General features: G+C 49.6%; 1 protein-coding gene across 1 annotated transcript in view; it reads right to left on the reverse strand.

The window, feature by feature from the left end:
- LOC143281491 (voltage-gated delayed rectifier potassium channel KCNH1-like) overlaps positions 1–11,672 on the reverse strand; it is a 105,813-nt gene that overhangs the window by 23,092 nt on the left and 71,049 nt on the right. The window contains exon 3 of the mRNA XM_076586700.1: positions 5,171–5,299. Within this exon, the coding sequence (XP_076442815.1) occupies positions 5,171–5,299 (129 nt within the window). The remainder of the gene's footprint in view (positions 1–5,170; positions 5,300–11,672) is intronic.

An 11,672-nucleotide genomic window follows, 5' to 3' on the forward strand; every position in this document is an offset into this window, starting at 1 on the left:
TTAATGGTCAGGCAGCAAACGCATTTTCACACACACTCGATAGTTATTAGTTATCATGTTCTGATTTATTCATCAAACAATCAGACGCACATTCAGGAAAAAGTACTCAATCTTTTTTTTCTGTTTTTTTTTCCCCCGCGGTTCGGTCGGTTTCTGAAAAGTGGTGTCTGATGACGGCAGTTTCCACCACCACCTTGTTATTTCTTTGTGTCGAAATTCCATATTGCTTTTTTTTTTTCTTGTATTTTGTTGTAGTTGTCGTTGTTGTTGCTGTTTTATGTTCGTTTACTTTTTGTTGTTGTTCATGTCGCATTTACACAAAGCAGTGCTGTGTCGGTTTTGTTGTTGTTGTTGTTGTTTTTAGTTTTTTTTTGTTTTTTTTTAATCGTTCTCGTTGTTGCAGCCATTTTCACAGCCACGTGCGCGCGCTCAGACGTGTGCGTGCGCATGCGAGTTTAACTCACTCAGTACGGCCAGTCCTCTCTTCTCCTCTACACAGACCCCTCGGATGTCCAGTGGGTGTCTGAATGACCCAACCTTTAGCTTCCGTCGTCAGAATTGTGGTCTTCTTTGTCAACATTCACGTCTTCAGTATAAGAGCCTTCCGCTTGCAATATTTTGATGATGGTAATTGGGGTGAAACGCTGTTAACGTCGTCTCTTTCGCCGTTCGTATGGAGAGAGTTAAGGGACGCGTGCGTGTTGTTGCTTGGCTGTCGTATGTCACTGTGAATCATGGCGCTGGACTTCACCGACACGTAACTCGTCCAGCGTTACCACCGAATGTGGTTATTTCGAAGCTACTTTCCCCCCCCCCCCCCGCCCCCTTATACCACAGATAATTAACGTTGCCTCTGCATCATATTTATTTTGATTGTTTCATTTCACCATTATCCTCCACCCCCCCACCCCCCTGCTCCCCCTCCTTCTCCTCCTCCTCCTCAGTCCTCCCCATCATCATCATTTTTATCATTATTATTGTGATCGTTATTATTGACATTATTATCATTGTAATTATTGTTGCTCACACACACACACACACACACACACACACACACACACACACACACACACACACACACACACACACACACATATATATATATATATACATATACATATATATATATATATATATATATTACTAGTGGTAATAGTAGTAGTAGTTGTAGTGGCAGTAGTATAGTAGTAGTAGTGCTTCTACTACTACTACTACTGCTTTTACTACTATCACTACCACTAGTAATATATATATATATGTATGTATGTATGTGTGTGTGTGTGTGTGTGTGTGTGTGTGTGTGAGCAACAATAATGACAAAGATGATACTACGGTGCTTCTGCTGCTGCTACTACTACTACTACTATTATTACTACTATCACCAGTATATTTAGCCCTGTGTTGTGTGTCCCGCTGTTTTGTGTTGGTCCTTTCCCTGTGTATGTCCATATACGTGTATCCTCCATGTGACCATACTGTGTCAGAACTACGTCCTTGTGTTCATGTCCGTTTGTATATCGTGTGTTCGTGTTTCTTTTTGGGGGGAAGGGTGTGGGTGTTGGTGTTGGGGTGGGTGTGGGTGGGGATGGGGGTGTGGGTGTGTGTGGGGATGGAAGTGGGTGGGGATGGGGTGTGGGTGGGGGTAGGGATGTGGATGGGGGTGTGGATGTGCGTGTGGGTGCGTGTGGGGATGGGGATGTGGGTGTAGGTTTGGGTGTGGGTGTGGGTGTGGGTGGGGGTGTGGGTGTGGGTGGGGGTGCGGGTGTGGATGCGGGTGTGGGTGCGGGTGTGGGTGGGGGTGTGGGTGTGGGTGGGGGTGTGGGTGTGGGTGAGGGCGTTGTTCTGTTGTGCCCCAGTAATGAATTGCTCTTACTTTTTGAAACTCTGTCTGTCTGTCTGTTTGTCTGTCTATCTATATGTCAATAGATCTATCTATCTTACTGTCTGTCTGCCTGCCTGCCTGTCTATCTATCTATCTCTGTTTGACTGACTGTCTTTCTGTCTGTCTATCTATCTCCTAAAGGAGAGAAAAAAAAAGTACTATCAATGTGCTTCTGCATGCGGTGATTTTGTAAATAATATATGCATATATAACATATGTGTGTGTATGTGCATGTGTGCGCGCGCGCGTGTGTTTTCCCGCGCCCGTTAAATCATTTACGAAATATATGTAACCATGTGTAGCTTTTACAGCTTTTAACTTTCAAGTTTTCTCTCTCTGTCTCTGTCTCTGCCTGCTTTTCCCGTACTTCCCCCCCCATCCCCGTCTCTCTCTCTCTCTCTCTCTCTCTCTCTCTCTCTCTCGCGCGCGCGCGCGCGCACACACACATACACTAAGACACACAGACACACACAAATCCAAACGCACACGCGCAGGTAGTCACGCACAGGCACACGCTTGGTGGTGTTATGTGGGGGTTTGATGTTTGGTTCATTTATTTATAGTCTCTCACGCTGGGCGGTGATTTTAGACCCATCAAGTCGAGAGCATCTGTCGTGTTCTGTCTGTCTGTCTGTCTCCTCTCTTTTTCTTTCTTCTCCCCCTCCCCCATTCCCTCTCTTCACTCTGTGGAACAAGCACAAGCACAGGCGCGTATGCACACACACACACACACACACACACACACACACACACACACACACACACACACACACACACACACACACACACACACACACACACACACACACACACACACACACACACACACACACACACACACACACACACACACACACGCACAGACACTCTTAGTGTGCTTGCCAGAATATTTTCTTAGCTGTGTGGGCTTGAGTGGGGCTGGGGGCGTAGGAGTGAACATGGCAGCATTTTCGGTTGGTTTTATTTCCTTCTGTCACGATTGTCTGTCTGGCTGTCTCCTTCCCATTCTCTCCCTCTCTCCCCCCCTCGCTCCCCCCCCCCCTCTCTCTCCAGCCCCCCCCCCCCCCCCCCACCCACCCCTCAATCTCACCACACCACGACCGACGCCACCACCATCACCACCGCTGCCACTACAGTCATCGTTATCATCATCAACAGTCATCACCATCATGATCTCATCATCGTCATCTTCATTATCGATTCCATTCTCCCATCGGATTTTCTCCAGCAAAACTGGCCTCTCGCTCCTGCCGTTGCGCCATCAAAGCATCGACCAGTGGCATAAACGTCGCCTTTACATTTGAATGTCATCCAGTCAGCCCAAGACTGCTTCGTCAGCTAATCGTCCAATCAGGCCACTGCCTCATCGGATACAGTCAGACCATTGGCCGATGAGTTATCGTCCAGTAAGCGAACGCCCCAAGAGTATTGGCTAAGCGAGCGTGTTCAGGAAATGGTACGGTGATACGATACGGGTTCATTTCTTCGGTAACAGTCAAAGCTGTGGGATTTGCTGGGTTTTTTTTTTTTTTTCAAGCTCTCCTCGACTTTCAATTTCCTCCGTACTGCTACCAAATTAATATGTGCAGACTAGCCACCAGCCTAAACAGAAGGCTGTTATGGTTTTTAGTTGTTCCTGAGGGAGGGTGGTGGTGGTTGGTAAAGGGGGAGGGGCGAGTTTATTGTGTGCATCTTCGCAATCGTCAGTTTCCGGTATCAGTTTTCATATTCACTTCCGTTTCCTGTTTCACGAACTGAAAGAGACTTTTGAGAAGTGTTCCCTTCGTTGCGTGGTGCACTGTTTCTCGTCCCCTTGTGAAGAAGTTGTTCATCGTTTCAAACTTTCAGCCGAATTTTCTTTTCCCCCATAACGTGCCGTATGTTTGGATTTTTATCATTTTATATGTATTTTTTTTCTATGTATTTATTCATATGGGGAGGGGGGAGGTGGGTAAGTGCTGAGCTAACAGCGGTGGAGTCCTATCAACAGCAAAACTGTTGAAAGACATTTTGGTGCAGATTGCAGATGTAAGCCGGTGACGTATTTTAGCAGTGAGCAATTCTGAATGTGCAGTTTGATTTTTGTTGTTCTTGCTTAACAATCATCTTCCCTGCGCTATCTGTAATCCGTGTTACTCAATCCAGTGAAGCTAATTATCTTTCGTTTCAACGTCGTTCAGATGACTAACACTGCACGTTTCAATGAAGTCAGCCCATGTACACAGTTTGCATACACAGCCATACCATTATCAAGTTCCTCAATGCTCATGTGAGGATTTCTCGAAGGTCAAACCAGGATTCCTCAGTGGCCATGCGAGGTATTCCTGAAGCGATGATGCCAGGAATCCTCCATGTAATGGCCATGCACGGATTCTTCAATAACCATGCGATAATTTCTCAATGGTCATACAATGATTATTCGTTTATCATGTCATGATTCCTCAATGGTCATACAATGATTATTCATTAGTCATTGCGGGATTCCTCAATGATCATGCAAGGATTCCTCGATGGTCATGTAAGGATTCCTCAGTGGTTATGTGAGAATTCCTCAATGGTCAGAAAAGGATTCCTCAGTACCCTAAAGGAACACCTTAAAGGCCATGCAAGGACTGATCAAAGATCGTGAAGAATTCCTTCACTATCATGTCAGGATTCACTAATGGCCATACAATTCCTCAATGGTCATGTCAGGATTCCTCAATGGCCATACAATGATTCCTCAATGGTCATGTCAGGATTCCTCAATGGTCATGTCAGGATTCCTTAATGGCCATACAATGATTCCTCAATGGTCATGTCAGGATTCCTCAATGGTCATGTCAGGATTCCTCAATGGCCATACAATGATTTCCTTAATGGTCATGTCAGGATTCCTCAATGGCCATACAATGATTCCTTCATGGTCATGTCAGGATTCTCAATGGTCATGTCAGGATTCCTCAATGGTCATGTCAGGATTCCTCAATGGTGAACGACAATCAAAAGATCGTAGACTTTCTACAGACTTGCTAGACTGCTTGAGCGAATGCAATGAAAATCATTCAGCATTCCATAATGCGTGCTGTTTTCGATACCATGTCTGCTTCCAGTGTTTGACCTTTTTTTTCATCATTATTTTTATCTTTACAATACTCTCAAAGAGGCAACACTGGCTGCTCAAGCAGCTCCAAGTAATTCCCTAACACAGAGTGGTTTTCATACTTGGAGGCGGTTTCGGCTGGAGAGCAGGAGGGGAGATAAGTAACGATTTGATGTTGACTTGCAGAGCGAGCTATGCACACCTACCTTTGCCGCCATCGTCGTCGATGGGTTGTTTGAGGGCGGTGATGTCCTTGAAGGTGCACAGGAAGAGCACCACTTGGTCCTTCTCGTTCTTCACGGGTGCCACGTGCAGGAGGAGCCATAGCGGCGTTTCTGCACACACGCACACGCACACACACACACACACACACACACACACACACACACACACACAGAAACACACACGCACGCACGCACAGACACAGACAAAGACACACACAGAGACCAACACACACACACACATATATATATTTGGTGTAAAAGGATTTCAGTGCATAAGCATAAACATGAGAGTAAAATAGAAAATCTGAAAGGCATGAGAGCAAAAAACAACAACAAAAAACAACAACAAAAAAACAAAACAAAAAAACACTGAAAGAACACTTGCTTGCGCATACACTCACAGTGCGCACATGCACGCGCTAACAGAGAGAGAGAGAGAGAGAGAGAGAGAGAGAGAGAGAGGGAGGGAGAGAGAGAGAAACTGTAGATAACAATAGTTGTCGACGTTTCCGTTTCATGCACAGGGGCTCATTAAAACTGTTAACCTTTCTCAAGCTGTTGTGTTTCTTTATTTACCTTTCCTTTTTGACGACTGAGCATGGCATGATGTTCTTTATTAATCAATCAATTTATTTATTCGTTCGTTCGTTCATTCAATCACTTCAAGTCATCTGATGCAACCTTTAAGATCACGTGCACACACTGTTTGTGTGTCATGTTTTTTTCTAACACACACACACACACACACACACACACACACACACAAACATACACACACAATTATATATAAGTGAAACAATGATGTCGCATATGCTGTTTGGACAGACTTACTGCAAGGGAACCAGTTGCTGAGAGAATAGGTGGGTTTTGAGGCCAGGTTGAAAAGAAGCGATGGGTCAAACTCAGTTTGGAGTTGCCAGGGAGTTTGTTCCAAATTGAAAACAAACAAACAAACAAACAAACAAACAACAACAAAAACTTAACACTCACATCGGCAGACTTCCTCGCGGTTAACAACAACAACAAATAAACACACACACACACACACACACACACACACACGCTAACTCTGGCTTTGTTTCGCATGGGTGCGATAATGAAGCTGTCAATATTTGCTTCGGTGGAATTGCAGGGCAACCGATGAGAGAGAGAGAGAGGTGGGGGGGGTTGGGGGGGGTTGGGTGATATGATGGAATAGAGAGACCAGAAAGAGAGAGGTGAGAGGGAGAGAGAGAGAGAGAGAGGTGAGACAGGACAGAGAAAGGTGAAAGAGGGAGGGAAACGGGGGGGGGGGGGGGGGGGAGAGGAGAGATGAGAGAGAGAGGGAGGTGAGAGGGAGGGAGAGAGACAGGGAAGAGAGACAGAGGTGAAAGAGGGAGGGAGACCGGAGAGAGAGAGAGAGGGGGAGAGACAGGAGAGAGAGAGAGAGAGGTGAGAGACAGGGAGAGAGGACAGAGGTGAAAGAGGGAGGGAGACAGGAGAGAGAGAGAGGGGGGAGACAGGAGAGAGAGAGGGAGGGAGACAGGAGAGAGAGAGGGGGGAGACAGGAGAGAGAGAGGGGGGAGACAGGAGAGAGAGAGGGAGGGAGACAGGAGAGAGAGAGGGGGGAGACAAGAGAGAGAGAGGGGGGAGACAGGAGAGAGAGAGGTGAGAGACAGGGAGAGAGACAGGACAGAGGTGAAAGAGGGAGGGAGACCGGAGAGAGAGAGGGGGGAGACAGGAGAGAGAGAGGGGGGAGACAGGAGAGAGAGGGGGGGAGACAGGAGAGAGAGAGGGGGGGAGACAGGACAGAGGTGAAAGAGGGGGGAAGACAGGAGAGAGAGAGAGGGAGGGGAGACAGGAGAGAGAGAGGGGGGAGACAGGAGAGGAAGAGGGGGAGACAGGAGAGAGAGAGGGGGGAGACAGGAGAGAGAGGGGGGAGACAGGACAGAGGTGAAGAGGGAGGAGACAGGAGAGAGAGAGGGGGAGACAGGAGAGAGAGGGGGGAGACAGGAGAGAGAGGGGGGGAGACAGGACGAGGTGAAAGAGGAGGAGAAGGAAGAGGGAGAGGGGGGACGAGAGAGAGAGGGGGGGCAGAGAGAAGAGGAGGAGAGAGAGGGGGAGGACAGGAGAGAGAGAGGGGGGGGAGACAGGACAGAGGTGAAAGAGGGAGGAGACGAGAGAGAGAGAGAGAGGGGGAGACAGGAGAGAGAGGGGGGAGACAGGAGAGGAGAGGGAGGGAGACAGGACGAGGTGAAAGAGGAGGGAAGGAGGAGAGCGGGAGAGGAGAGAGAGAGGGGGGAGACAGGAGAGAGAGAGGGGGGAGACAGGACAGAGAGGAGAGGGGAGGAGAAGGATGAGAGCGATGAGGGGGAGCAGGTGACAGGAGAGAGAGAGGGGGGAGACAGGAGAGAGAGGGGTGAGACAGGACAGGTGAAAGAGGGAGGAGACGGAGAGAGAGAGGGGGGAGAGGAGAGAGAGAGGGAGGACAGGAGAGGAGAGAGGGAGGAGACAGGAGAGAGAGAGGGGGGAGAAGGACGAGAGGGAGAAGAGGGAGGAGACAGGGAGAGAGGAGAGAGAGAGAGGGGAGAGACGAGGGAGGAGACGAGAGAGGGGGAGACAGGACCGAGATGAGAGAGGAGGGGGAGACAGGAGAGAGAGAGGGGAGACAGGAGAGTGAGAGGCAAGAGGGAGGAGCAGGACCGAGAGAGAGGGGGGAGACAGGAGAGCAGAGAGGGGGGGGGAGACAGTGGAGGAGAGAGAGGGAGAGACAGAGGAGAGAGAGAGGGGGAGACAGGCAGAGGTGAAGAGGGAGGAGACAGAGGAAGAGGGGGGAGACAGGAGAGAGAGAGGGGGGAGAGACAGGAGAGAGAGAGGGGGAGACAGGAGAGAGAGAGGGGGGAGACAGGAGAGAGAGGGGGGAGACAGGACAGAGGTGAAAGAGGGAGGAGACAGGAGAGAGAGAGGGGGAGACAGGAGAGAGGGAGGGGGGAGACAGGAGAGAGAGGGGGGAGACAGGACAGAGGTGAAAGAGGGAGGAGACAGGAGAGAGAGAGGGGGAGACAGGAGAGAGAGAGGGGGGAGACAGGAGAGAGAGGGGGGAGACAGGACAGAGGTGAAAGAGGGAGGAGACAGGAGAGAGAGAGGGGGGAGACAGGACAGAGGTGAAAGAGGGAGGAGACAGGAGAGAGAGAGGGGGGAGACAGGAGAGAGAGAGGGGGGAGACAGGAGAGAGAGGGGGGGGAGACAGGAGAGAGAGGGGGGAGACAGGACAGAGGTGAAAGAGGGAAGGAGACAGGAGAGAGAGAGGCGGGAGACAGGAGAGAGAGGGGGGGAGACAGGAGAGAGAGAGAGAGGGAGAGAGACAGGACAGACAGAGGTGAAAGAGGGAGGGAGAGAGGGGGAGAGAGAGAGAGAGGCAAAGGTCCGTGTCCAATCTTGATTAAAAGCCGATCCTTGTCGGCCCACTGGTGCGCTTCTGGAACCAGGGTCTGAACGGATGGCCTCCCTCACAGCGGGCCAGTGAGGTGAAAACTCCTTTCTGTCGGGGATTTCGCAATTTCGCTATCGGCTCCCCTTCCCCATCCCCTCACTCTCTCCCCCCCTCCCTCGCTCACACACACACACACACACACCACCACCACCACCACCACCACCTCCACCTTCCCTCCGTCATCATCCTCAGGTGCACAAGTTGTGTTTTGTTGTCATAGTGTTTGGTAGCCTATCGTAACGTTAGGTCGGCAACGGCCGTGTTGTGTTCCCAGTCAACTCTTGTATGATGGTTCATGAATGTGTGGTCAGTTAAAGGAGCCCCAGTGGTCAGTTGAGGGAGCCCCAGCGGTCAGTTGAGGGAGCCCCAGTGGTCAGTTAAAGAAGCCCCAGTGGTCAGTTGTGTGGTGACAGGGTGAGGGGTACGCTGAGTGGCTTTCCTCCTCCTCCTCTCTATGGCGTTGAGATTTTTTCGTTTTTGGTCGAATTGAGAAGTAATTTTTTTTTTATCGGATGTTTGGCTATCCACCCCTCCTCCCTCCCTCTGTCGTTTTCACTGTATCTTCAGATCCGGGTATTTGAAAAGACCGATGAAAAACAAACAAACAAAAAAACCCCAAAACCCCTCGTCATGTCGGTGATTTCGTAATCCTGCTTCCTCTTCGCCAGACGCTAACCAGCAGTTTCAGGCTCTGGGTGTCTTGCATGAGTGAGGTTGGCACCATTTTCCTCGTCGGAGATTTCGCAGTCTACTCCTCCACTGCGCCTGCCGTGGTCTTCACTGGGCTGAAAGTCTTGGGTCATCTGCACGGGCCACTTGAAAACCGTTTCCTTCGTCGGCGATTTGATACCGTCCATCATCCATCATCTTTGCTGCGACAGAACTCCCGGATATTTGTAGAGCTTCGAACACATTTTGCTCCACAACACTTTCGGCTTCTACTCATCCGTCATTCTCAACGCGGACTGTTTTGCGGGGCTTTTTGGCAATAGAGGCTATCGATTCCACAGACAACGAACGATCTCTAAATGTCTGTACTTTCTGGGATTGGGTCAGTTTTCATGGTTGAAGTCTGCGGGTATCGATTTGTCATCGTGAGAGGACAGGCTGCGTACAAACCGCTCGACCAACCCTTCTGTCTCGTTACCTCGGCGCAAATGGTCTGGAGCGGCGCGAACACTTTACGTGCGTATCGGTTGCAGAGAACAACAACATGAAAACAAACAAACAAACAAACAAACAAAAAAAACAGACCAAAAAAAAAAAAAAGAAAAAAAAGGCCGCCTTCTGCACACGTGAAACCAATACAGATGCGGCCTGCTCGAATATCATTCACAGCACTCTATTTTTCATGGGCGAGCATTCGCTCACGTCAGCGCCCTATTTTGTGGAGCTGGGAAGCGATATTTATGGGTCTGCGTCCACTTTGTGGTGGTGGTGGGGGGGGGGGGGGGAATGGGGGGGAGGGTGCAAGAATCGTGAAAGGTGTGGTGTGTGTGTGTGTGGTACGACCACCGCATATCCGTATTCCTGCGCGTGCTTGAACAGTATCGATGCAGGTGATGGTAGCAGTGGCGATGTGTGTGTGTGTGTGTGTGTGTGTGTGCCTCTGTGTATGTGTGTGTGTGTGTGTGCGCGCGCGCGTGTATGTGTGTATCAGGAGCTAACAGCTTATATGTGCATGAGTGTGAGCGCTTTCTGTTCTGTGTGTGTGTGTGTGTGCGTGTGTGTGTGTGTGTGTGTGTGTTCGGACGTGCGTGCTTATACCTGTCCGTAATTTCCAGGTACTCCTGCGTGTTGTTTTTTTTTTTTTCAATGTGTACACGAGAGTGTGCGCGTTTGTTCGTTTGTTCGTTCGTTCGTGTGTGTGTGTGCGTGTGTGTGTGTGTGTGTGTGTGTGTGTGTGTGTGAACAAGAGAAAGAGAGAGAGAGAGAGGGCTCGGGTAAGCTCATCGAATCGCGTGCAGCGCGAAAAGCGGACGAGGGATGGGCAGGGTAGCCCGGCGACTTTGCTGCAGAGCTGATGGATGGCTGGGTGGAGTGTGAGCGGTGAAAAGGGAGTCGGGTGGATGGCTGGGTAGAGCGTGAGCGGTGAAAAGGGAGTCGGGTGGATGGTTGGGTGGAGTGTGAATGGCGAAAAGGGAGTCGGGTGGATGGTTGGGTGGAGTGTGAGTAGTGAAAAGGGAGTCGGGTGGATGGCTGGGTAGAGCGTGAGCGGTGAAAAGGGAGTCGGGTGGATGGTTGGGTGGAGTGTGAGTAGTGAAAAGGGAGTCGGGTGGATGGTTGGGTGGAGTGTGAATGGCGAAAAGGGAGTCGGGTGGATGCTTGGGTGGAGTGTGAGTAGTGAAAAGGGAGTCGGGTGGATGGCTGGGTAGAGCGTGAGCGGTGAAAAGGGAGTCGGGTGGATGGTTGGGTAGAGCGTGAGCGGTGAAAAGGGAGTCGGGTGGATGGCTGGGCGGACTGTTCTTCTTCGGCTATTCCTCATTTCAACAGAAGATTTCGTCCGACACCCCCACAAACTTACCGGTGATTTTCTTCAGCTGTTCATCTTTTCTACAGTAGATTTCCTCGTGCATCTTCCACTGACTGAATTTATCGTTCTTCTTCAGCTATTCATCATCATTTTAGTAGAATATTCTATGAGCAATATCCACATTTCTTCCCCTGTGCTCTTTTCATTCAGTTTCTTTTCCCAAGATGGACAAAGTTTAGACTGGTTGATAATGTAATATATAATTTACATTTCTTTCCCTTCCACTCTTTTATTGGCCTTCTTTACGGCGTTCGAGAGGGGACGAAATGCAGAGTATATGCTACAACGTTTTAAACTAATTTACAACTTTTTCTGTTTTCAAAACGAAGGAGCACAGGGGAAGAAATGTGGTCATTGTCGATTTCTGCTTACGAACCTCAAAGACTTACTGTTCTTCCTCAGCTATTACTCATTTCAACAGAAGATTTCCTCCTGCACCCCCACAGACTTACGACTGTTCTTCTTCGGTTATTCCTCAT

The sequence above is a fragment of the Babylonia areolata genome, chromosome 4, assembly GCF_041734735.1.
Source record: "Babylonia areolata isolate BAREFJ2019XMU chromosome 4, ASM4173473v1, whole genome shotgun sequence".
Lineage (NCBI taxonomy): Eukaryota > Metazoa > Mollusca > Gastropoda > Neogastropoda > Buccinidae > Babylonia > Babylonia areolata.